Here is a 27673-nt window from a genome sequence, read left to right on the forward strand (position 1 = left end):
GTGAACATGTGTAAAGTCCAAATGCTGAGAGCGTTGGTGAAGCAGCGACTAGCTGCGGCTGCGCAAGAGATATTTGGGCTGTTTGAAAGAACGATAGCAGAGTACGAGGAGGAACTGTCTGCTTCTAAAGAGGAGAACGAGCGACAACGGAGACTACTGGACGCTGTTTTCAACCCTCAGCTTCGGTTGCACAGAGCAGGTTGGTTCTCTTTACTTCTTCTCTCTCTGGTTAAACTGACCTCAGATCAGCAGGTTGGTTCTCTTTACTTCTTCTCTCTGGTTAAACTGACCTCAGATCAGCATTTTGGTTTTCTTTACTTCTTCTCTCTCTCTCTGGTTAAACTGACCGCAGATCATGCACAATATTTTTTTTAAACAATGATTAGACTAGACTAAATTGTGAGCGTTTCTTCACTTTTAAACTTGCGGACTGGTTTAAGTTTAAGTTCTATTTAAATATCAGGAAACATTCAGAACATCCCTCATGTCTTCACACAGTCTCTTAAACTGCAGAAGGTCAATCAAACTTTGGAAACACTCCATTATTGTCCTATTAACCAAAAGTAAAGTGAAATTGGCTTTAGGCTTGTAGCTGGTGATCTGTCTGAGGGACAAGTTAGACACTAAAAACATATGTCAGAGGCACAGAACATAAAAGCATGCAGAGTATGAGAAGTATATACATATCAGACACAGCTAAACAACAATAAAATGCAGGTAGATTATTGTCAAGTTTCCGTGTTGATTCCCCACTTGAAAGGGATTGGTGCATCTACCTCAGATTTGAACTGGATTCCACTCAAAATGACAACAACCTTTCCTTTTTCTTTCTCCTTTTATTATGGCGTTTAATTTAAAGCCATTTCAGTCATTTCCAGTGGTGGATGGTGGCAATATTTCTTAGTGGGGCCATCTAATCCCAGTACGATTCAATGCAAAAAAAAAAAAAGGTATCACGCATTTCTACTTTGCAGTTAAATATTTATTATAACATTTATTCCAACCCTTTGACACAATAAGGACATCTTATTAATACAATTCAGTATATTATAAGTAGGGATGGGCATCGTTTTTTTTTTTTTAAGATACTTTTAAAACGATACCAGTGCCTGAACCCGTACTTTTTTTATTGCCATGGCAGATTTTTTTCTTCAAATTGAACAATTCATTAACTATTTAAAGTATACTTTAAATATAAATAAAAAACACTTGACTTCAAACAACAGCTTCAAACTTTTTATCTTCAAACTATAAACAATACATAAAAAATAAAAAAGAACAGACACAAGCATCAGGTGGCCTGATTGGGACCGTGTGCAACAGAACTCCACTCCACTACAAACTGCTGCTTTACTGGACGAGACGTCATCATATCATCATTAATATCAACTGGGAGAGCTTTGTTCCAACAAGCCGAGGCGGTCGGCAAAGCTTGTGCATGTCTCTCCAGCGATCACGCTGTGAGGCGCGAGTTGCTGTGTGCGCTGCAGCCCCGCCCCCTTGAGCCCGTCTCTGTATGAGGGAGCAGGGAGTGTGCTCTGATCCGCGCTACTTTAAAGTATTGATACTAAAAATATACAAAATCACATAGTTTTTAACGTATGGGTACCGCGCTACCGTTTTAGTATTGTGCAACATTACACAGTAGTGTAAAAGAAGTATTTAAATCGGCTCAGGCACAGAAAGAAATCTGCATTGCTTTTCGGTCCGTTTGATCTTGGACCAGGTGTTTTACCTGTAGTTTCTCAGCCAAAGGTCTTCTCTCAAACGGGTGTTGGAGGAGAGATTATACAGAGTTAGCGTTTAGTTTTCTGTGAAGAGCAGTGGCTCATGCTCGCTGCTGTCATGTTGTTATCATGGGTGGCGTGCGCCTCGTTTGCCCGAGGAGACAGACACATGAACGCGCAGCCTTGGGGCTTGATGAGAATAGCCCTCCCGGAAGTCTTTTTTAGGGCACTGATTGGATGAATTGTATGTCATTCATTTATTTATTTATTTAATTAGTGATTGGGCAGTTCACCTCTCAAAGCCCTTCTCCTGACTCAAAAGGGCACCAGAGCTTGGATGTGGGACCACAATTGTGGTACTTTAAAGAATAGAACATACTGTCTCTGCATATACAATGGAGCACTGATCAACTGCACCATTAAATATGTGTACCACCAAGCCCAGCAGAGTCAAGAAGGTGCCAATACCAACATCACTCCAGTAGGTTTAGCGATTCATCCACTCTTCCCTTCCATGCCCAGACAAAGAAACACGTCCACTTTCAGTAAACGGAGAACATGCACTGGAGGTGGTTGTACTGTAGTCTGACGGAAGACCTTGTAATCGGTACCGGATGAGAGTGGACGTCGCCCCCGCTGGTGCTGTACCTGTACTAGCTCCCAAAGCTGGGCCCAATGACACACCTCCTGCCTGTGTACACCACTCTTGCACAGAAGCAACCAGCTGTGACCCGCACAGTTAGACGATGGACTGATGGAGCCGAGGAGGCTCTGAAGGACTGTTTCGAAACAACTGTGTGGGAAGTATTCAGTGATGCCCATGGGGAAGACATCGACGGTCTCACCGACTGCATCACGGACTACATAAACTTCTGTGTGGAGAACACTGTACCCACCAGGACTGTGCAGTGCTTCTCAAACGGCAAACCCTGGATTTCCCCAGAGATAAAGGCCCTCCTCAAGGAGAAAAAGAGGGCTTTTAGATCTGGCAACAAAGAGGAGCTGAGGACTGTGCAGAGGGAGCTGAGGATGAAGATCAGGGAGGGGAAAGAGATCTACAGGACGAAGATGGAGGACCAGCTGCAGCAGAAGAACACTGTCAGGGTCTGGAAGGGCCTCAAGGCCATTTCTGGCTTCAAGGGGCCCAACCAACAGCCTGAGGGGGGCCAAAAGTGGGTGAATGACTTGAATTAATTTTTTTATAGATTTGACCAGCCATCCACCCCTCCCCCCACCCAGACCTCCCTGCTGCTGCAACCCCCATCATCTGCACCCCCTGTGGGCTACTGCCCCCCTCTCCCTCTACTTCTTCCACAGCACTCGGCTCCCCTTCACACCTCTCATACTCAACACTCTACAACCAGCAACCCACTCCAACACCTCACGGCACCCCGCCCCCAGCGTGTCCCTTAACCTGGTGATGAAGGAATTGAGGAGGATCAAGGTGAGGAAGGCCACGGGTCCAGATGGCATCAGCTCAAGGCTCCTCAAATCCTGCGCAGACCAGCTGTGCGGGATAGCGGAGCACATCTTCAACTTGAGCTTGAGGCTGGGGAAAGTACCACAACTATGGAAGACGTCCTACGTGGTACCGCCACCAGCTACTGGCCGGTGGCGTTGACAGCCCACCTGATGAAGACCCTGGAGAGGCTGGTCCTTGCCCATCTCCGCCCTCTAGTGAGTTCATCCCTGGACCCACTTCAGTTCTCCTACCAGTCTGGCATCGGGGTGGATGACGCCGTCATCTACCTGCTGCAAAGATGCCTCTCTCACCTGGAAAAGGCTGGAAGCACTGTGAGAGTCATGTTCTACGACTTCTCCAATGCCTTCAACACCATCCAGCCTTTGCTTCTGAGGGACAAGCTGGAGCAGACCGGGGTGGACCACCACCTGATTGTATGGATCCTGAACTACCTCACCAACCGTCCACAATATGTGCGGATACGGGAGTGTGAGTCAGATCGGGTGTCCTGCAGCACGGGAGCCCCACAAGGAACCATTATGGCTCCATTCCTCTTCTCCATATACACCTCGGACTTCAACCACAACTCTGCAAACTGCCACCTGCAAAAATTCTCTGACGACTCTGCAATTGTCGGCCTCATTTCCGCCGATGATGACAGGGAATACAGAGAACTGAACCAGGACTTTTTAGGATGGTGCCAGCGGAACCACCTCCAGATTAACTCCAGTAAAACCAAGGAGCTGGTGGTGTACTTCCGCCAGGGTAAACGCTCTCCTCTGGTACCGGTGAGCATCCAGGGACTAGGCATTGAGATTGTCAAATCTTCTAAGTATCTGGGTGTTCACTTGAACAACAAACTGGACTGGTCTGACCACGCTCATGCACTTTATAAAAAGGAACAGAGCAGACTCTTTCTGCTGAGGAGACTGAGGTCTTTTGGGGTACAGCGAGCACTCCTGAAAACCTTCTTTGACTCTGTGGTGGTATCAGCCATCTTTTATGGCGTGGTCTTCTGGTGCAGCAGCATCACTGCAGCTGACAGGAGGAGACTGGACAAGCTGGTAAAGAAGGCCAGCAGCGTGCTGGGGCGTCCTCTGGATACCGTGGAGGTGGTGGGGGACAGGAGGATGATGACGAAGCTCTCGTCCATGATGACCCACGCCTCCCACCCCATGCAGGACACTCTGGCAGCTCTGCACAGCTCCTTCAGTCTCCGGCTGATTCATCCCCGGTGTCTGAGGGAGAGGTACCGCAAGTCTTTTCTTCCCGCTGCGGTCAGGCTGCACAACCAGCTTAGCTCCCAGTAGACCACTTTGACAACCGAACACTTGATCTGAACTTGGTCACGTTATCATTCACCTGGTGCAATATTACGTGCAATACGTTTAAGTACTTTTTGTTTATATATACTTTTCTACTCTGTATCGTCTATATTAATATTCTACAGTTTTACTGCTTATTTATATTGTTTCTATTTTATTATTCTTTTATTCACTTGTGAGCAATGCTGATGTGATCCTGTATTTCCCCACTGAGGGACTAATAAAGGATTATCTTATCTTATCTTACACCTAAAGCCCCCATGGGAACTGTTGTAATAGGTACCCCAATGGAGTGCATCACTTTGGACACCATGGGGCCACTCAACCTCTTTCATGACGACCAAATGACTCACCCACATAAGAACCATGTGTACAATGATGCTGCTCCTTCTGCCAGTTTTGGCGGTTTTCTTCAGTGAAAGATACCCGGAGCTCATGAGAGAATACCAGATTGCTTACGATATATTTGTATATATCTGTATATGTGTATATAGATGTTCTATAATCTGTCCCATAATAGCGGCAGCCATTCTGTGGGGCCATGAACAATCCATTCTTATATACTCAGACAAACTTGCAGTCATAGACATTATCAACAAATGATGCTCCAACATGTCCATCATTTCATTCATGCAACGCCTAATCTGGGTGTCTGTTATTAAGTGACCGGAAGTTTTGGGGATCCTTCGTGCCCCGTTGCTATGTTGGATACTGACTGAATCTCCCCCACAATTCAAAAAGGAAAGAAGACATTGGATCAAGTCACTTGTGTTTGTGCTGACCAGCACAATGCTAATCCTATCCTTTGATCAGTGTGCAGTACTTGCGCTTCATCATCTTCTCTCTTTTTCTTTTTCTCTCAGTCTCCTTGTTGTCCTTTATCTCTTCACCTCCCAAAGCTGAGCTTTCATTGCAGCCATTTCATTTTGGTCCATATGAGCAAAGAAGTTAAACACAGGGTCAATGTTATTCTTACATTTTATGTGACCAGCATCAGCTCAGATCAGCTTGCAATAAAACATAAAAGGTTGATAATGGAACTCACTAGCTGGCATCATCAATTTGGTGAATCTTTTATTCTGTTTATGACAATACAAACTACATATCATTATAATGAATGGTAAAAGTTTAGTCTGAGTGCTGGTCAGTAACGTGTCTGTACTTCATTCTGTCCTGCAGACGTCCAGCAGCTGTTGTTGGTTAAAGACGCGGTTCCCCCTGAGCAGCAGGACTGGTGCTCCAGTCTGGACCAGCAGGACCCACAGCCCCCACAGATTAAAGAGGAACAGGAGGACCCAGAGCCCCCACACATTAAAGAGGACCAGGAGGAACTCTGTATCAGTCAGGAGGGAGAGCAGTTTCAAGGGCTAGAGGAGACTGGTATCAAGTTCTCATTCACTCCTGTGAAGAGTTTAGATGATGATGATGATGATGATGATGAAGAAGCTCAGTCCTCACAGCTTTGTGGACGATCGGAACCAGGCAGGAAGTTAGCTCCAGAGAGACATCCAGGACCAGATACTGATGAGTTTGCACACATGTCTGAACCTGAGACTGATGACAGTAGAGATTGGAAGGAGACTCAGAAACCTCAGTCAGATTTGAACCCTCTTCAAAACAATGAAGTACCTGGAAGTGATGTGAACTGTAGTACTGGAAATACATCAGTCAGCTCACCTGAATGTGCTCTAAATTCTGACCACAAGGTATGTCTGAAGAGACGCAGTGGATCCAAAACAGGAGTGAAACCATTTAGTTGTTTCATTTGTAGTCAAACATTTTCAAATAGGGGCCACCTGGAACGTCACATGACTATCCACACAGGAGTGAAACCATTTAGTTGTTCCCTGTGTTGTAAAACGTTTTCCCGAAAGGAAAACCTGAACGCTCACATGACTAGCCACACAGGAGTGAAACAATTTAGTTGTTCACTGTGTAGTAAAACATTTTCACATAAGGGAAACCTGAACGTTCACATGACTATCCACACAGAGGAGAAAGCATTTAGTTGTTCAGTTTGTGGTAAAACATTTTCACAAAAGAGAAACCTGAACGCTCATATGACTATCCACACAGGGGAGAAACCATTTAGTTGTTCTATGTGTAGTCAAACATTTTCACTTAAGGGACACCTGAAACGTCACATGACTAGCCACGCAGGAGTGAAACCATTTAGTTGTTCTCTGTGTTGTAAAATGTTTTCCCGAAAAGAAAACCTGAACGCTCACATGACTAGCCACACAGGAGTGAAACCATTTAGTTGTTCCCTGTGTTGTAAAACGTTTTCCCGAAAGGAAAACCTGAACACTCACATGACTAGCCACACAGATAAGGGGAAACCTGAACGTTCACATGACTATCCACTCAGGAGTGAACCCATTTAGTTGTTCCGTGTGTAGTAAAACATGTTCCCAAAAGGTAAACCTGAAACGTTACATGACCATCCACACAGGAGTTTGTGGTAAAACATGTTCACAAAAGCAAACTCTGAAACAACATTTAACAGTCCACACTAGACAAACAAATTAGTCGTGGATTTTGGACGGATTTTTAGGACTTGCATATTTTACCTTTTGTTCACCAAACTTTCTCTTTCATTTACTACTATTGTAATAGTTGTAATAAAACATGAATCGGTTCTAATTGTTTTCATGGTGGCTCTCAAACTGTTGAAAAGTGTATTCAATGTTTTCACCAAAATGACCTCAGGTCAGTATTTGCCAGAGTGTTTGTAGCTAAGTTGCAGCAGCCTGTTTTTCTTTTGAAACTACATCTGTGTGTTTATGATTAATGGTTTAATGGTTGTTAATGGAATTTACATTTATAATTAGTATGTGAATGAATTGTCTTCATTAAGGAAATGTATTGTTCACTGATGTGATTTCCACCCGGTTATGAGTTGTTTTTTTTGTGATCATTAAATGCAATTAACAAATATTTAGCATATCTTTGTGGTTACTTGCAGGTAAGTTAATTATTCCAATACGGATAATAGAGATGTGAATGTCCTGTAACAGAATGGACATTTGGTCTTGCACACATGTAAAGAATTGCTCAACATGTCTAGACCATTATATCCTGAGCTTGACCAATATATTGTTTTGATAGTTTAACAAGCCCTCTTTCAGATGAAAGATAAAAGTCATGGAAAATATAACAAATGTTGATAGAAGTAAAACTGGCTGAAATGGCACTGAATAGTAGGAATGGTAGAGAAGAAGATGAAGAGCAGGAAGTCAAACAGTGACAGCTGCTGAATCATGTCCAGGATAAACTCCTTTTAAAAACACATCAATGTGGGATTAGAGCAGTGGTTCTCAAACACCTTTTTCAAAAATATTAACTGTAGATTAATTTACACCTGAGATGCGGCGGTGCACCTGGATTTGTTTGAGTATGTCAAAGAATTTGAATATAAATGTGAGAGATTGTAAGTTCAAATCGCAGCAGCTCGTAGCGGCTCTTCCTGTTGCAAACTCAGGTTCCGCTGCTAATCGCAGCTGCCACTCGTTTTTGCAGCAGTTTCCACTGTTTGTGGCAGCTGCCTCTGGGATGACATTCTACTGTTTAGAATGATGACAACCCATATAACCTATTGAATTTGATATGTATGTATGTATATATAGGTAGGTATGTATAATGTACAATGCTTTATAAATGATGAATTAAGTGTTTACTCATACTTAACTAGTGTGTGGTGATTATAAAGTGTTACCGAGTATTGAAAGGTGAAACGGTTATTTACATGATCTGTGTTTGTCTTCTTGAACGTTTGTTTTCTTGAACGGCTGAATGGTGTCACTTTAAATGTACCGCCGCAAGAAGGTAGAAACGACACATTCACCAAAAGTCATGCTTACTACGTACAAAACTGAGTAATTCATACAAAAACCAGCATTGCTTATTCTATGGAATACATTTATGCAAAAAGTTGCCTCGATTTTATTAAGTAGAACAAGCAAGATATGTTTCAATGAAATATATCATCAAGCTATCTTGTTTATTGTAGATTGTGTATGTAAGAGCAACGTGTAACAGGAGTCAAATTACATGTGTGTGTGTAAACACACATGGAACAATAAAGCTGATTCTGATTATATGTTATTTCAATCAGGAGAGACTTGTTTCAGAGTTTAACAATAATTTATTACAATTGCATATTTATGAATAGTGCAAAGTCTTTGGCGATTGGACTCCATCCTGAATAAGGATAAGCAAGGGGTAGTGATGCTGACATCTGTGACAGCAGAATCCCCCTGGAGTCCAGACACTGGTTGGTGTTGAAGAAGGGGGTTGCTCTAACCCGAGGATGAATGGCGAGAAAGATATGCTGACTGGAGGTGCCTGGGGTGGAGGAGGGTCGCATCGGTTTGAGCTGAAATGACAACTGACAGCCCCAGAAGGAGAACTATTTAAAGTTTGACAACAACACTGTGATTGGCTTACGTAACTGCTCCGACAACGACTGGTTGGTTCATTCAATATACATGCCCTCAATCAGCTGATGGAGTAATCGCTGTGAGATTTAGAGACTGAGCTTATGAATGAACTGGAGAGTAAAGTGTGTCTTCCTTACTGAACTTACGCTTGAGTTTCATAATAACAGGGTTCTTTTCCATGACTAAACATTTTGTGAAATCTCGGTGTAAACATGACAAAGTGAGAAAATGTAGTATTTAAACTAACAATGAGAATACAAAGCATACAGTAAACCTTAAATGACTCAAATGAATGAGAGACAATAGTTTGATTTAAAGAATAAACATTTATATAGATGCCTGTATGGATGCCTGCTTATATTTTGAGCGTCGTTCTTTTAAAAGCATATTAATTATTTCAAACTCAGCGTAAATGAACGTCATGAACATATGAATATAACACATTTTCATGACTTTTCCAAAACCTTTTCCAGGCCTGTAAATAACCATTTTAAAAATCCATGACTTTTCCAGGTTTTCCATGACTGTAAGAACCCTGATAATACATTTGGTAGAAAAAATATGTTCTAGATATAGAAAAGGCCATTTATTTATCCAAGTGACACTGTTTATTCTCTGCACATCATGTAAATTAATGCAATATTACAAAATCATCATAACATGTCCAACAAAACGTTTGAGCTGACTGTGCCTTAGTGCAGATAACTAATGAAAAAAAACATAAGCATCAAAAATCAAAATGATGAAGTGTAAACTGAGAAACACACTGAGAGGGAGGTCACTCAAACTCCCTGCCGTCAATGCCTGTCTGACTTTTAGCTATACAATCTGACCTTCAGATCATGGACCTTTGAGGAAATGTTTTGCTTTAAATCCTCTAGCTCCAAAAAGAGCATCTACAGGAACTACATTTACACATCTATTATAAATACTTTATATGTTACGAACTAAATATTTAAAATGACGCCTGAAGCAGAATAAATCCATTTTATTTGGAGGGAATCCATCCAGTGAATGTCTCGATGAGAACTTTGGCTGTGAAACTACAGGTGAAACAACTGGGCTTACAACGGGGCTGCTGTAATTCTATAAAAATGTAGTTATTCAACACAATTTGTAAAAACATGCATATTTAGGTGTCCACTGAAGGGTTTTAATCATTTAGTTTTATTTATTTACAATGCATGAAATATGATAATTAATAAGGGATATTATTATGAAGGATTTGTAATTGTATGCATATTAAGGTTATTTTGATTACTGATTAATGTGTGAATGGAGTTTAAAACAACGTTTGCATAGTGAATGTGGATGCCAGGGTACTGTTTTATTAGAAGGACGTGTAGTTATCTTGTTCGCCTGAGGTGGCGGCGCTGAACATTGACTTTTGAGATGATAGAATCTACCCTTTTTCTAGAGAAGAAGAAGAAGAATAGCACCGCCAATGAATGAGTATCAGCTTAAACCATAGTGCTGCACAATTATAATCATTTAATTGTTATAATTAATATATACAGGACGATAGATAACATGAAACATGAGACAATATCATAGAAACAAATACCAACAGAATTTAAATAAATATGTAGCTTCATCTATGCTGAATAAACTTTTTTTGCAGAGTTTTAAGTGTTTAACTATGTCTCATTTATTTGTTTATGCTCTTATCAATACACTTGTGATTTGATAAATAATAGACAAGATAATCTTGTTGAGCAAACTCCACGACTAATTTGTTTCTCTCGTGTGGACTTTTAAATGTTGTTTCAGAGTATGCTTATGTGAAAGTGTTTTACCACAAACTGAACAACTAAATTGTTTCTCCTCTGTGTGGATAGTCAAGTGACGGTTCAGGTGTCCCTTTTGGGAAAATGTTTTACGACACACGGAACAACTAAATGGTTTCACTCCTGTGTGGATAACCAGGTGTTTGTTCAGGTAATCTTTTCGGGGGAAAGTTTTACTACACACGGAACAACTAAATGACTTCACTTCTGTGTGGATAATCAGGTGTTTGTTCAGGTTTCTCTTTCGGGAAAACGTTTCACTACACACATAACAACTAAATGCTTTCTCCCCATGGTGGGCAGTAATGTGTTTGTTCAGGTTTCCCTTATGTGAAAATGTTTTACTACACATGGAACAACAAAATGGTTTCTCCCCTGTGTGGATAGTCATGTGATAGTTCAGGGGTCCCTTATGTGAAAATGTTTTACTACACACAGAACAACAAAATGGTTTCACTCCTGTGTGGATAGTCATGTGATTGGTCAGGTGTCCCTTATGTGAAAATGTTTTACTACACACGGAACAACAAAATGGTTTCACTCCTGTGTGGATAGTCATGTGATAGTTCAGGTGTCCCTTATGTGAAAACGTTTTACTACACACGGAACAACTAAATGGTTTCACTCCTGTGTGGATAGTCATGTGAGAGTTCAGGTGTCCCTTTTGGGAAAATGTTTTACTACACACAGAACAACTAAATGGTTTCACTCCTGTGTGGATAGACATGTGAGAGTTCAGGTATCCCTTTCGGGAAAATATTTTACTACACACAGAACAACTAAATGCTTGCTCCCCTTTGTGGACAGTAATGTGAAGTTTTAACTTCCTGTCTGGTTCTGATCCTCCACAATCCGCTCCATCAGCTTCTGTTTCCATCTGTTCAGTTTGTCTTTGATGAAGCTGTGAAGACTGAGCTGCTTCTTCTTCTTCTTCTTCTTCATCATCATCTTCACTCTTTACAGGACTGAATGAGAACTTGATACCAGCCTCCTCTAGTCCTTGAAGCTGCTCTCCCTCCTGACTGGTCCAGAGTTTCTCCTGTTCCTCTTTAATGTGTGGGGGCTCTTGGTCCTCCTGTTCCTCTTTAATGTGTGGGGGCTCTTGGTCCTCCTGTTCCTCTTTAATGTCTGGGGGCTCTTGGTCCTCCTGTTCCTCTTTAATGTGTGGGGGCTCTTGGTCCTCCTGTTCCTCTTTAATGTCTGGGGGCTCTTGGTCCTCCTGTTCCTCTTTAATGTCTGGGGGCTCTGGGTCCTCCTGGTCCAGACTGGAGCTCCAGTCCTGTTGCTCAGCAGCTGCTGCTGCTGCTTCTGCTTCTTCACTCTTTACAAGACTGAATGAGAACTTGATACCATTCTCCTCCAGTCCTTGAAGCTGCTCTCTCTCCTGACTGGTCCAGAGTTCCTCCTGTTCCTGTTTTATGTGTAGGGGCTCTTGGTCCTCCTGCTCCTCTTTAATGTGTGGAGTCTCTGGGTCTTCCTGCTCCTCTTTAATGTGTGGGGAATCTGCGTCCTCCTGTTCATCTTTAATGTGTAGGGGCTCTGAGTCCTCCTGTTCATCTTTAATGTGGGGCGGCTCTGGGTCCTCCTGTTCTAGACTGGAGCTCCAGTCCTGCTGCTCAGGGGGAACCTCTTTAACCACTAACAGCTGCTGGACGTCTGTGGAGAATAATAAAATACATTCATATGTTTGAGAAATCTTATATTAAACTCTGTATTATTAAAGAAGTGTTTTAGAATTAGTTGTAAATGAGAGAAGCATGACCCCTAAATAAAAACATGCTGCTGCTGTCGTAAACATCACACAGTAACTCGTGTTGCATTGACTGACGTGACTGAACCAACAAAAAGGTCATGGCTCACAGGTCAAAAGGTCATGTCTAGCTAATACAGTGGAAGAAGAAGTACGCATATCATTGATTTGGTTTAGACCACACCACATGGTGCCTCATTGGACGAGCCACACTAGGAACCCCAGGTAGTCCCTTTGACACGGTCACGACGCCACCAAGACTATATACATGGTGCATTCCTTCACCCTGCGCCCTACATGTGACTCACATTGTTGATGCTCTGTTTTACTGTTGTTTATATCTTTTATGTTTATCTTTTACCCTGTATTATTTTATTGTAAAGGCGACCTTGGGTGCCTTGAAAGGCGCCTCCAAATTTTTAGGTCTTAGAACTTTTAGGTCATATGCTTGTAATTGTATCATATTCAATGTTTCCCCTACCATTATATTAGGGGGCCGTTTGTTTAAAAAAATCTTGTTCTTTTATTAAACAAACTAAATGTACTTATGTTAGCAGAGCTTTTGAAACGCTCCCAGGGTGAAGACTGCAACACTTGCTCTCCTGCGAGTAGCATCCGGAGTAGCTCTCCTGCTCCGGGTTAAATACAGAAACGAGCCAAAGTGCTTGTGTCTTGTACCCAACAATGAGCTTGCTTGCTACGCTTGCGCTAATCACAGAATCTTGGCAATTTGCCAAAAGCCGATCTCCGTGAGGTCAGCTTTTCTGCTGTTGCCTCCCTCAAAACGAAATACAGTTCTCAGCTCAACATTGAACATGAATCGAGAGTGGCCTGCAACCGCGTTTTAAAAAGACTTGTAGAGGAAAGCAGCTCATTGCAGCCACTAATACAATGTGATGGCTCACATATCTGCAATAATTCTAACAAAGTAACTACACATTGTATTTGTCTAATGGAGCAATCTGGGTAATTTTAAAGTGATTGCCATTTTCTTTATTCTATGATTCATAAAAGCAAAGATAGTCACACATTTTGTTATTGCAATAAAGATTCAGCCTGGACCATTTTGTTACAACTTTGTTGGGGCGGTGGGACATGAACATTTTTCTTCCTCCAAAGTGGGTCGTGACAGATAAAGTTTGAGAACCACTGACTTAAGTGTTTGTGTCGGTGTCCACACTGAGTAAAGTGTCCAAGTGTCCAAAAGTGATTAAAGTGTTAGTGGTTTACTGAGAGTTCAGTGTGTTGTGCAGCCTGACAGCAGCGGGAAGAAAGGAAAATCTTGGAGTTTCAGATGATATTGGGTCACTGAAAATAAAAATGTAATATTTGTTTAACTAAAATGTGCATCACATCCTATTATGTTGCTGTCAAGCACCTTCCCTGCAGGCGGCTCTAATCGTGATTTGCAGAGCCCCGCCTTCGTTAAACTGTCAATGGATAAATAAATAGATAAAAAGAAAAGTCACGGAGAAAAGTAGAGTTTATTTTTGCTTTCACTGCCAACGATGCTGGCGGACCTGTATATGCTTGATATGTGGCGAGAAATTAGCAAACAACAAAACATCTAATGTTGAAAGACTCTTCCAGAACAAGCACACAGCATCTGCTGAAAAGTATCAAGCTGCAGAATAGCGATTTCTCAACTGCTGCAGAAAACTGAGCAAAGTAGATATACTTTCAGGAAGTGGATCACATCTCCAAACTCCACTACTGCTGCAACTGCTGGTTCTGTGGCAGCTCATGAGACACTAAGGCGTCCGTTAGTAAAAACAAATCTGTCCTCCTCCGTTTGCGGTGCTCTAAAAGTCCCGTAGTGAGGGCGCTCAGTGTAAACGTAGCAAAAGATATGCGCTTTAAAATGTAAACCTCACATGAGGTGGACAGGGTTTGAACCTGCTACCTTGTTGTTACATGATGAACACTCTACCACATGAGCCACAAATATAGATAGGACTCAGGGTCCCCATAGTTGTGTTTTTTATTTGACCTCAATATAGGCCAACACATGACTATTTTTGTCTCCTCTGCATAAGAGTTTTATAGTTATAACTGGTAAAATAACAATACAAATGTCAATAATTGTCTTTATTCTTGGTCTATAATTTAATAAAAACAAACTATAGTTGTTGTGTATATATATATATAAAATATGACCATTTATAAAACTTTATAAGCTTTGATATCAAATAGCTTTTGCGGCTCCAGACAATTTTTTTGGGGTGGAAGAAATGGCAAAATGGCTCTTTGGATAGGAAAGGTTGCTGACCCCTGCCCTAGGGGGAAACACTGAAAATCCTATTTTTCTTTGTAGTTGTAATAGTTAACGCTCGATTGTTGGGTATTAGTCTCAGGTTTAATCTCAAACCATATCTTGTCTGATTGATAATATTAAAGATTATTTATATAACATATCAAAACGAGTAGTAAAGTGTTTTACAGACGGACATAAAAAACAAAGGATAGCACACAATGCAGATACACGCACATTTCTACGTAAATATATATTTACCTACAGATCGGATTGAACAGGAAGTAACTGTTTCTGCAACTTCCTGTTTATTCTTTAAAAAAGCCAGCTGAAAACTGTCCCGACTTTTCCTTTTTTTATAAATGCATTATTCAACAATTTCATAAATTGTTATCAAAAAAATTGAGGATGCAGCATAAACAAACCTAGAAATTCCTTCAACCTTCAATAAGAGGACACGCCCCTTTAAATGACAGATCTCTTTGCTTTACTTTTTTAATCATTGGACTAAAATTAGGAAGACATCGGTCTTGTTCTGTGGTAACAAGGATGCCCAGGTAGTTGACTTTCTTCTTGACAGGTAAATCATTAATAAAAGTTGCATCACCTATTTTTAAGGCAAATAACTAATAACAGACAGATAACTAAAGCTTTTGAAAACAAATCAATCATTGTTAACAACGTGGCTATAATTGTCTGATTCGGAACATAAACAGCGTGATTTCCAAAATGTACAATCTTTTATGAGGAAGTGCAATTCTTGGACAAATACACAATCAGTTTTTAGCTGCTTAGCAAATAAAAACAAGGAATTCAGTTTTACATTGTGTCTTAATCCCCTGGCTTTTAAAGAGAAAACAGAAAAAGACATGAACAAACGACTAATATATATTAGGTCTGGGCAAAGTTGAAAAAATGAAACTGATTAATCGCATGATTTTTCTATGATTAACTGTAAAGTAATTAAGTAAAAAACTAGTGCACACTTTTATTTTAAAGTCAATCAATTTTGTTGTTTTTGTTACATGTTTTTTGTCTGCGGTAAGCACAATGTATCTGGTTAACTGTTTTGAGATAAGGTGCTTTTATTTTGAAGGCGAGAAACAGAGTTGAAACGGAAGTAAAGCTACGGTCTTTAAAGACCATCTGTCGGAGGGGTACGCTACAAACTGTGACTCAGAGTTAACCGTGGTTAAAGCGATGTCCAGTAGTCTCAGTGAGAGCAACAGTTGGTGCTCGTTGTAACGACGTTACTTGTGTAGTGCGCTCCGTTTCATACAACTTGTGTATTCTCCTGATGACGGTGAGCCTGGAGGCTCATACACGCCGTCATTCATTGTGATTCTAAGGACGCTGGTTGCTGCATCGATGCTCTGTAACGTTAAGCCTCCCAATGCAAAACGAAACATGCAGTTCACGCATGATAAAATAATTGTCGCCGTTAATGGATTGCTGCGTTAACGCATTTATAGCGGTAACGTGCCCAGCCCTAATTAATTAATATATTAATATATATAGGGCTGGGCAAAGTTGAAAAAAAATTACCTGATTAATTGCATAATTTTTCTGAGATTAGTTGCATAATGCGCCAAATTCAATAATGAAGTAAAAACTAGTGTATTGCGCGCTTTTATTTTAAAGTAATGTTATCAGAACAATACAACAAGCCCCCTGGAGCAACAGCAAGTTAACATACATACACAGTATATAAATCTGGTTTCTCTTGTTTTCTGAACAGGTACTAGAAGAAAGAAACATTTGTCTATTATCAGGGAGCAGCATAAACAGTCTGTTCACCAGTGTTATAAATACTCAAATACAAAATAAATATTCTTCTCTCATTTCAATTACAATAAGGTCTGGATTTAACAATGGGAAAAAAAACATTACTGAAAGGTTTTTGGGAAAAAAATAATCTTAAAATAAAGTACTAATTTTACAAAAATAAATCTAACTTAATTGTATTTTCCCTGTAGCTTTAAATTCAGTTAATTCAGGTATCTAGTCATGTCAACCAAAATTCTATATTACATATTGTATTATTCTCTTATAAAATGTGTGTGAGGGACTATATCTGTTATTGAAACCACTTGTTTCAGCTCTATTCTCTCTGTTGACGTATCCCACTCAAGCCGCGACGCTTATCCGAATACGCATATTTGATTGGCCAGTAGCATCACGTGATGTGATATACTTGCATGTGATTGGTCGGTGCGTTTCCTGGTCCGCTGAACAAGTGCCGTAAAAGGCTGGAAAAGCTGCGCCGGTTAAAATATTAGCGCTCTGACATATTTTAATAATTCTCACTTATGGATCGGTCATAGGTCCAGAGACAAACGCCTCTAGGACACTCAACCTGCACATTCTGACAGGGGGCAGACAATGGAAATCAGGAAATTGTGTGCATTTACATTTTAATTTAAAGTGTTCATCAGTCGATCAAATAAAAAACTGATCTGAAAAGCAACCGCTGCAGATGTGAAATGAACACAACGCACGCGCAGGGAAACCAGTTAGAGTGTAACACCGGGAACAAGAAGTAAAAAACACAAACCTGATCTGTGGAGCTGAACTCGAGGGTTCAGCCTCCAGTAGTTTGGTTCGTCGCTCATTTTCTCTGAAACGAGAAACGTCCTCCTCGTGATCTGCTGTTAATCTGTCAAACAGCTCGTGATGTGTCCTTTCGTGTCGAGGCTTGAAGCTTGTGTCGAGTAATCCAGGTGCAGCCCAAGTCTCTGTTCCTGTGTTGATCGCTGCTATCGCTACGTGACCGAGCTACATGCTAGGTGGCTAACACTCGCTAGCTGCTATCGCTTCTTCTTCTTCTTCTTCTTCTTCTTCTTCTTCTTCTTCTTCTACTTCTACTTCTACTTCTTTGAGGTTTATTGGCGGTGTTTGGTGCATTACCGCCACCAACTGGTAAGGAGTAGGAATCAGGATCTTCTTCTTCTTCTTTTTGGTTTTAGGCGGATGGCGTCCCAAAAAAATGCATTACCGCCACCTACTGTACTGGAGTGTGGACCAGAAATATCTATCCCAGAGGTGGGCAAACTACGGCCCGCGGGCGGATCCGGCCCCCCGAGTATTATAATTATTATAACATTAAAAAAAAAAAAAAAAAAAAAGTTATAGTAAAGACCGCTGTAGCGCTTCTCCGTTCCCAAGTTCAGTTTCCCGAAGCACGATGACCACAACAGACCAGCGTTGATGTTTCTTCATGCCTATTTATTGCACAGCCTCTTTTAGGCTTTCTGTGTGTTCTGCTGCAGCAGAAAGACCGCTGTAATGCCTTCTGCTGCGCACACGGCTCTGCTGCAGAAGAACACACACACAAAAAGCCTAAAAGAGCGCTGTGCAATAAATAAGCATGAAGAAACATCAACGCTCGGTCTGTTGTGGTCATCATGCTTTGGGAAAATCAAGTCGGGAGCAGAGAGGCGTTACAGCAGTTTGTACGCGCCGTGCGGACCGCTGCCTGCCGAGTTCTGCTGGACTAGAGCGACACACAACACTTGCTGTGCTGCGCTGGTCAATTCCACCCCTCCTCCACTGATCCCACAGACAAGGGCGACACTTTTTTATTTTTTTTATTACCGTAACATACCGCAAACCACTGAAAAGCAGAATCCTATTTAATTATGGCGAAAAGCGTTAACTTTAGAAGAATTACGGTAATATGAATCACTTTCTGTCGCCGGAGACAGGGTTTGTACTACAACAGGTTTAGAGTTGTAAAATGAACTGACAGCTGCATGCAGAGTATTTTTCCTCAGTATAACTAACATAACTAACCACATTCGACCCACAGAACTGCGCCACCCTGCGCGCTCATGTCACGTGACATATAGGGTTCTGTCTGCCAGCCTCCTGCAGTGATCCCTTCTGTCACAATGAGTGGACCCAAGAAAAGACAAGTCCACAGTGAGTGCAGAGTCTTTAATGAGTGGACTGCTAAGTATTTTTTCACCGAAGTACGATCAGAGGCAGTATGTCTTATTTGCCAAGAAACCATTGCAGTATTCAAAGAATACAATATTAGCCGCCACTTTTCCGTCAAGCATGCTAACTATGCTAGCCAACAGTCAACGACAGAACGGGCGGCTACTGCTAAGAGGTTGGCAGCCAATTTAAAGAGTCAGCAAAAAAAATTCACACGTTTCTTTTAGATACTACAGTACCTTTCCTGCCCTCAAGGTTAATGCATCCTTTCATTGTATCTCCTCTACTGCCAGCCTCCTCTTCAACCCTTTTCGCTCAATTCTGAATTTCTGGCAATGACAAATGATATGCTCTACTGTTTCCTCTATATTGTAGTGCTCACATAGTCCAGTTGGGTGTTTATTAGGAATCAGGATCTCTAGTAATTTCATTATTTAAAAAAGATTTATAATTATAATTTTAAAAAAAGTGTATATATGTATATATAGTTTTTTATTTATTTAGTTAAATGTATATATGCATATAAGAAGTGTGTATCCGGTTGAGCTCGTGTTGATATGTCACGTGGAGAAAACATGTTTTATGTGTAGTCTTTTCACCAGGAAACCTTTTAGGGCTTTTACTCTGAAAGCCAGAAACTCACAATGTACCGGAAGTGATGGTCCTCACTCTGGCTAGCTTGGAACAAGATGGCGTCCGCTCGAAACGGAGAGTCCTTTTTTTGTCTGTGAAGAGAAATAGTGTGAGAACCAACAGGAGAACTCGCCTTGGTCTCTGTGTGTCCGGAGGAACCTTCTGAATGGACTTTTCTCTCAATGCTTCTCCTCGGACTCATCTGCCGGTAGCCTACACAGCTATTGAAGTTAGCTTAGCATGTTAGCAACACAGCTAGTCGTCGGGACTGTTTGAGGGAGAGGAAACGGAGTTTGTGACGGAGTTTGTGTGGAGAACAAGTCGCTGTCGTTGTGTGAACATGTGTAAAGTCCAAATGCTGAGAGCGTTGGTGAAGCAGCGACTAACTGCGGCTGCGCAAGAGATATTTGGGCTGTTTGAAAGAACGATAGCAGAGTACGAGGAGGAACTGTCTGCTTCTAAAGAGGAGAACGAGCGACAACGGAGACTACTGGACGCTGTTTTCAACCCTCAGCTTCGGTTACACAGAGCAGGTTGGTTCTCTTTACTTCTTTTCTCTCTCTGGTTAAACTGACCCCAGATCAGCAGTTTGGTTCTCTTTACTTCTTCTTCTTCTCGCTCTGGTTAAGCTGACCTCAGATCAGCAGGTTGGTTCTCTTTACTTCTCTCTCTGGTTAAATTGACCTCAGATCAGCAGATGCATGCACAAACAATGAATGAGTGAGAATATTAAAATACATAGTATCCTCATTTAGGATATATTGTTAAGTGTTTAAACCTTACCTTAAATATGTATGTTAAAGACCAGCAATTTATTAACTTTAAACAAAAGCAATAAGTCCTTTTGATGTTTTCCAGTTCAGTTGTTCTTACTCGGGGAGAAAAATCCAGTCTGTGTCGGCTTGAACAAGAGCATGAAGTCTGTTTGAATGAGGTGGAGATGAATCAGAATCAGAAATCGTTTATTGCCAGGAATGTTTGCACAAACGAGGAATTTAGTTAGGCGGAAGGTGCATACATTAGACATTAGACGAGACAAACAACAATCAACGACAGCAACAGTGCAATGATGTCTAGATCAGATAAGGATAAAGTGCTCAGACAACAGATAACATTCATATAAGTGTATGTTAAAGTGACGTGTGTGTTTTAAGTTAAAGTTAAGTGTATGTGGCATGAGTGTTTAAATATGAAGTGTGCAGTCGAGTGACCGGTAAGAGGAGAGAAAGAAATAAAAATAAATGGTCCGAAAGAATTGTCCGAGAATAGTCCTGTGATGGTAGAGTCAGTCAGTGGGGAACCCGGGCTGATGAGCCCGACTGCCGACGGGAAGAAACTGTTCGAGTGGCGTGAGGTCTTAGTCCTGATGGACCTCAACCTCCTGCCAGAGGGAAGGGACTCGAACAGGTTGTGTCCAGGGTGAGATGGGTCAGCTGCGATCTTTCTTGCCCGCTTCAGTGTCCTGGAAGTGGGCAAGACCTGGAGGGACGGCAAATTGCAGCCAATCACCCTCTCCGCAGAGCGGATGATGCGCTGCAGCCTGGCCTTGTCCTTGGCAGTGGCTGCAGCGTGCCAAACGGTGATGGAGGAGCAGAGGATGGACTCAACGATGGCAGTGTAGAACTGTACCATCATTTTCTTTGGCAGGTTGAATTTCCTCAGTTGCCTCAGGAATTACATCCTCTGCTGGGCCTTCTTTGTGATGGAGCTGATGTTCAGCTCCCACTTGAGGTCCTAGGAAATGATGGAGCCCAGGAAGCGGAAGGACTCCACAGCGTCGACACCACCTAAGATTTGAATGATAATTTGGAATCAAAAAGTACTCCAAGATACTTGTATTCGGGTACAACTTGTAGCCTCGCCCAAGAAACAAAAATATACACGGCTCTACACTACCAGGGCCCCATTCCTTGTACGTGGTTCAACTAAGTCGATCAAATGTCCCATTATCCAGCTTAAATTACCCCGATGATTGACGTCAGACTATCTCGGTTTCTCAAAGGCTGATCCACGCTCAAACAGTCTCGTTAATTTGAACCAGACATTAGTCATCAGGATAATTGCGCGAGCCCGTCCTAGTTCAAAAGGGGATGGCGTCGACCACCGAATCATGATCTTCTAATGCTATAACGTGGCAAATAAGACCAGAGAAAGAGCCTCTTTTTTTTCTCCGCTGAGGAGCAGGATATGATCATGAACGCATATGAGGAATTCAAGACCATAATCATGGAAAAGTCTAATGCTGTGTTCACAACCAAAAGCATTGCGAATGTTCACAACGTTTTTGATAACCCCACCACCGCTGCGAGCTCTAGACATAAGCATGGCAAAACATCAGATTAAGTTAAATGCGTAAGTGTTCAGAAAATGTATCGTCTAAATCATCACCCAAATCAATCAGATTATATTTATTTAAACGTGCCTATTGGCAGTAGTATACACATTCATATATACTTATGAGGATTTTTGTACTGTATGCACATATGTATCTATGTATCATGTACTATATATGTGTATATACATGTATGTGTAGATTTCCATATAACTAGGAGTTTGTATATGTGTATGGGTGGATCAGTATGTATGTATTATTCATAATCTGAAATTCAATCAATTGAAGCAGTGCAAAGCAATTGTGTGTGATTCTCTCTATTCTTATCATGAGTCCACCTTAATCATTTCCCACAATAATGATATATATGGTATGCCAATAACCTATATATGTGTATGCATGTATGTGTGTATATATATATGTATATATACACTTACTTGACCTTGGCTAAAAACGCACAAGAAGCTGACTCGACCACGGTCAAAAACTACTTTGCTTCCCATCCACACATACACCTGTTCCCATTACCTGGCACTTCCCTATATGCCCTTTGGATGTGAATGTGCCACCCTGTGTTCAAATGAAGGAACTACATGTCCCCATTCACGCAGTATTTCTCTCAAACAATACACCCCATTTTGGCTCCAACATGTGTATAGGGCTGCAACTAACGATTATTTTAAGAATCAATTGTTGATGCATTTTTTGATTAATCGATGAATTGGATAAACAAAAAAGCATTAGTCTATTCTGTGATGCAGTCCTTCATGCTGTTGATGTCCTCCCCATGTGGTCCACACAGCACATCCCAGTCTGTGGACTCAAAGCAGTCCTGTAGGGTGTCATTAACCTCCTGAGACCACCTGCTCACAGTCCTGGTCCTGAAACAACCTCCCAACAGTCCTGGTCCTGAGACCACCTCCTCACAGTCCTGGTGGTCACAAGCAGCTTCTGCACCAGAGTAACATACCTGGGTGTCAGCAGGACCAGGTCATGATCCTTAGCATATTTAGCATTTGCATACAGTAGGTTCAGAGTTGTATTGTTCCTTGTGGGGCAGTTGACATATTGTTGAAACGTCAGCAGAGCTTTATCCCTCTCTTCTCACCGCTCGGTTTAACGTCCCTGTTCGCCCGAACATCCCTGAAGCCGGGCACCGACGCTCTGTAGTACGGAAAATCCGTGTGCAGCCATGTCTCCGTGAAACACATGAGGCTGCACTCACGGAATACCCTCTCAGTCTTTACTGGCGCGCCAAGCTCGTCCGTCTTATTTGCCAAAGACCTCACATTCCTTGTTATGATCACCGGTAGCCGTGCGCTTTCCTTGCTCAAACATCTCTGCGACATATTGAGTCGCGTAATAGTTGCGCGAAACAATAAATCGATAATGAAATTAGTTGGCAACACTTTTAATAATCAAATTTTATCGATTCGTTGTTGCAGCCCTATTATGTATACACACTACTTCTTTCACTATAATAGCTACACATGACCTCTGTTGGTGTACTAGAGGAACTAAAAGTAGCCGGTCAGTGGAGCAAGTTACAATTGTTCGAACATGTAGTCTCTGCATCTGCTACGAATCATGCTTCTCTAATTTATAACCAATTCACTGCTTTTTCAGTGATAAACCTCTTAAATAATAGAGAGTTTAATATAGGATTTATCAGACTTATGAATGCATTTTATTATTTTCCACAGATATCCAGCAGTTGTTGGTGGTTAAAGAAGAGGTTCCCCCTGAGCAGCAGGACTGGAGCTCCAGTCTCGACCAGGAGGACCCAGAGCCCTCACACATTAAAGAGGAACAGGAGGACCCAGAGCCCCAAAACATTCAAGAGGAACAGGAGGACTCAGAGCCCCCACACATTAAAGAGGAACAGGAGGACCCAGCGCCCCCACAAAGTAAAGAGGAACAGAAGGAGCTCTGGACCAGTCAGGAGGGAGAGCAGCTTCAAGGACTGGAGGAGGCTGGTATCAAGTTCTCATTCACTCCTGTAAAAAGTGAAGATGATCAAGAAGAAGCTCAGTCCTCACAGCTTCATCAAAGACAAACTGAACAGATGGAAACAGAAGCTGATGGAGCGGACTGTGGAGGATCAGAACCAGACAGAAAGTTAGATCCAGAAAGACATCCAGGACCAGATACTAATGAGTTTGAAGACTTGTCTGAACCTGAGACTGATGACAGTAGAGATTGGAAGGAGACTCAGGAACCTCGGGTAGATGTAAACCCTCTGCAAAACAATGAAGTACCTGTAAGTGATGTGAACTGTAGTTCTGGAAATACATCAGTCAGCTCGTCTGAATGTGCTGTAAGTTCTGACCACAAGGTATGTCTGAAGAGACACACTAGATCCAAAACAGAAGTGAAACCATTTTGTTGTTCCATGTGTAGTAAAGCATTTACCCGAAAGAGAACCCTGAACTATCACATGACTATCCACACAGGAGTGAAACCATTTCTTTGTTACGTGTGTAGTAAAACATTTCCACAAAAGGCAGACCTGAAACATCACATGACTATCCACACAGGAGTGAAACCATTTAGTTGTATTGTATGTAGTAAAACATTTTCCCGAAAGGAAAACCTGAGCTATCACATGACTATCCACACAGGAGTGAAACTATTTCTTTGTTCCGTGTGTAGTAAAACATTTCCACAAAAGGCAGACCTGAAACGTCACATGACTATCCACACAGGAGTGAAACCATTTAGTTGTTCCGTGTGTAGTAAAACATTTCCACAAAAGGCATACCTGAGACGTCACATGACTATCCACACAGGAGTGAAACCATTTAGTTGTTCCGTGTGTAGTCATACATTTTCCCGAAAGCAACACCTGAATAATCACATGACTATCCACACAGGAGTGAAACCATTTAGTTGTTCCGTGTGTAGTAAAAAGTATACACAAAAGGCAGAGCTGAAACGTCACATGACTAACCACACAGGTTTGAAACCATTTTGTTGTTCCGTGTGTAATAAAACATTTTCACATAAGGGACACCTGAACAATCACATGACTATCCACACCGGGGAGAAAGCATTTAGTTGTTCCGTGTGTAGTAAAACATTTTCACTTAAGGGAACCCTGACCAATCACATGCTTGGCCACACAGGTTTGAAACCATTTTGTTGTTCCGTGTGTAGTAAAACATTTTCCCGAAAGGGAACCCTGAACAATCACATGACTGTCCACACAGGGGAGAAAGCATTTAGTTGTTCAGTTTGTCCTAAAACATTTTCACAAAAGCCTACTCTGAAACGACATTTAAAAGTCCACACGAGAGAAACAAATTAGTCGTGGAGTTTGCTCAACAAGATGCTCTCGCCTCTGTTATTTATCAAATCACAAGTGTATTGATGAGAGCATCAGAAATACATGAGACATAGTTAAACACTTAAAAAGGCTGATACAGACTGCAACATAAGTTTATTCAGCCTAGATGAAGCTACACATCAATTTAAATTATGTTCGTATTTGTTTCTTTGATATTGTCTTATGTTTGATGTGTTATGTATCGTCATGTATATATTCATTATAATCTTTTTAAGTCAAAGTATTCCATGTCACCTATGGTTTGAGCTGAATTATCTTAGGTGAACATAACATGTTTATGTCATCAATAACTGGAGATGGTTGTGCTTTGGGTTTTGAATATACAGTATATATATATATTTTCTTTTTTTTCTTTTCGTAAATCAGATTTTCCCATAGTGTTAGTTATTGTGTACAATAATAGAACCAGTAGACACTGCAGGGGTGCCCCTGCTCTAAAATATATATATATATATATATATATATATATATATATATATATATATATATATATATAGAGCTGGGTTTTGTCAATAAAGTTATTTTTTAATGGCATGCGATCTACCCGCACTACCTTTGCAATCGACTGGTCGATCGACGTATTGGGCACCCCTGCAGTAGACAGTTGCCTTTCAGAAATACTTATGCATTTAAGATAAACATTATTTGTATTCATTGTTTCCTTATTTACGACTTACTCTGTTCAATAGTTCTGTACATAGTTTATCTTTAATGAATTACTGTTGATTTGTTCACTATGATTTGTGTGATGAACATATCCTCCAAATGTGCCTTTTTTGTTTTAAAGAATAAAAGACAAACATTTAGCTTTTTTCAACTCCAAGTTGTTTACAGTTGTTTTACTTTTTGACTTCATGATTTTATTTTTCTGAATTGTGATCTTATATTCAAAACACTTTTTTGGAAAAGCAGCTTTACTTATATATTTAAAAAAAAAAGACCATGAATGTCTATTAGCCATATAATAGTCTACAAGACAGATGATGGATTGACATGCTGATGTAACTGGACATGATATTAATATTATTGAACACGTGCAGTGACACATTTACATCAGACCTTCCTTGTAAACAATGAAGGCCTTTCTCTTGTATTTTGGGCTCTCAAAGGATTCAACTGTCGTTAACTGTTCACAATAGTCTCAATAATTCACCCTAATTTACATGTTGTGACGTATTTACGCCTCACCAGTCCTTCCTCGTTGTTGTTGTTCTCGGAGGGATCCTGGTCCACGGAGGAGGGAGTTAAGAGTTGTGAAATGTTGGAGGCAGAGCCAGCTTTCCAGATGTGTAGTCAGAGCTGCATTTGGATTCTGGTCTCACCTCTGCAGGAACACAGGGAGCATCCGGTTCTTCCCCCTGACATCAGTAAGGATGAATCTTGTTCTGCTTTGACAAATATTCAGGGACAAACACTGAGGTCATAGAATCAGCACGTCTCGTTTTTCTCTCTCTTATTGCACAACTTAAGTTAGCTTTGCATGTGTTGTGTCTCTGTGTTGCATGCACTGAATCAATAGCATGTCATGTAACAAGGAAGCGGCAATAATATTTCATAACAGATGACATAAGAGTCTCAAATAGAGTTTTTAGATAGGAAGGAGCTGATTGGCTGGCCTGAAATCAACGATGCCAACGGGCAGCAGACAGAAAGCCTCCGTCATGTATTAAAAGTTAAGGAATGTGGCCCGTGAAAGTATGTTTTATATCTTATTACTGTTATTAATAAGTATTGTATACAGACCCGTGGGCAGGAACATGAGGTAATGATGGTGAAGTACTCTTTATAAAGCCAGGAGGACAATTTTTTATTTTTTTATTTTTTATTTAATTGTATGTAGAATAGTAAAAAGTGCAAAAGATGAATAAATAATGAATCATAACATAGAGATAATTCAGTGTTCGAGCCCATTGGCAGTTTATTAACGTTCAGAGTTAGGGACCCTAGTGGGGAGAGTGGGGACCCAATTGAAGTGGAACATCAACTTGAACTGTATTCAGTCTGGATCTGTTCTGAAAGAGTGTGTAACATCACATACCTCCCTTGGCTTCATGGATCTCACCTGCTCAGGTAAGCCCATCAGTGACATCATCTATGACAGTAATGTATCCAGGTTGTGGATTATTCACTGCTTCCACCAGCCCCCTGGATTTTGAGTGGAAGCTGATTCCACAGAAGAGGAGCTTGATAACGGAAAGCTCTGGCTCCCATCCTACTTTTTAAGACTCTAGGAACCACAAGTAACCCTGTATTCAGTGAGCCCTTCATACCTCATATTTAAATACACATGTCACTTTAACATTACACTTTAACATACACCTACAGTACACTTGTTTGTAGTACTGTTATCTGTTTGTCTGTGCACTTTATTTCATACATTCTATTGTAAATGTAATATGTTTCTATTGCACTGTGTTGATTGTTGTTGTTTGTCTAATGTATGCACCACCCACCAAGACAAATTCCTTGTATGTCCTGAAGACAGGACTGTGCTGTCATGTCTCTCCAGGCCAGAAGCGGGAGAACACAGAGCCGGATTATTACAACCCGGTTGAGCCTGTTTCAGACGTTTAGAGAGCAGAGTAGCTCCTCCAAGCAGCTCATCTCCATCCAGATGGATTCATACCACAACCACCACCAGCTCACTTTAATACGCATGTTCAACCAAGGAGGCTGGAATAT

General features: G+C 41.2%; 1 protein-coding gene across 1 annotated transcript; it reads left to right on the top strand.

Moving 5' to 3' along the window:
• LOC306738937 (uncharacterized protein) lies at positions 1-27565 on the top strand (the record flags this gene model as incomplete). Its single annotated transcript, XM_079220864.1, has 3 exons — positions 1-199; positions 5694-5894; positions 27501-27565. The coding sequence occupies exons 1-3, from the start codon at positions 7-9 to the stop codon at positions 27563-27565; spliced, it is 459 nt and encodes a 152-aa protein (XP_079076990.1). The 5' UTR covers positions 1-6.
• Between the last annotated feature and the right edge of the window lie 108 nt (positions 27566-27673).

The sequence above is a fragment of the Taurulus bubalis genome (genome assembly GCF_910589615.1).
Source record: "Taurulus bubalis genome assembly, chromosome: 7".
In the NCBI taxonomy this organism is placed as follows: Eukaryota; Metazoa; Chordata; class Actinopteri; order Perciformes; family Cottidae; genus Taurulus; species Taurulus bubalis.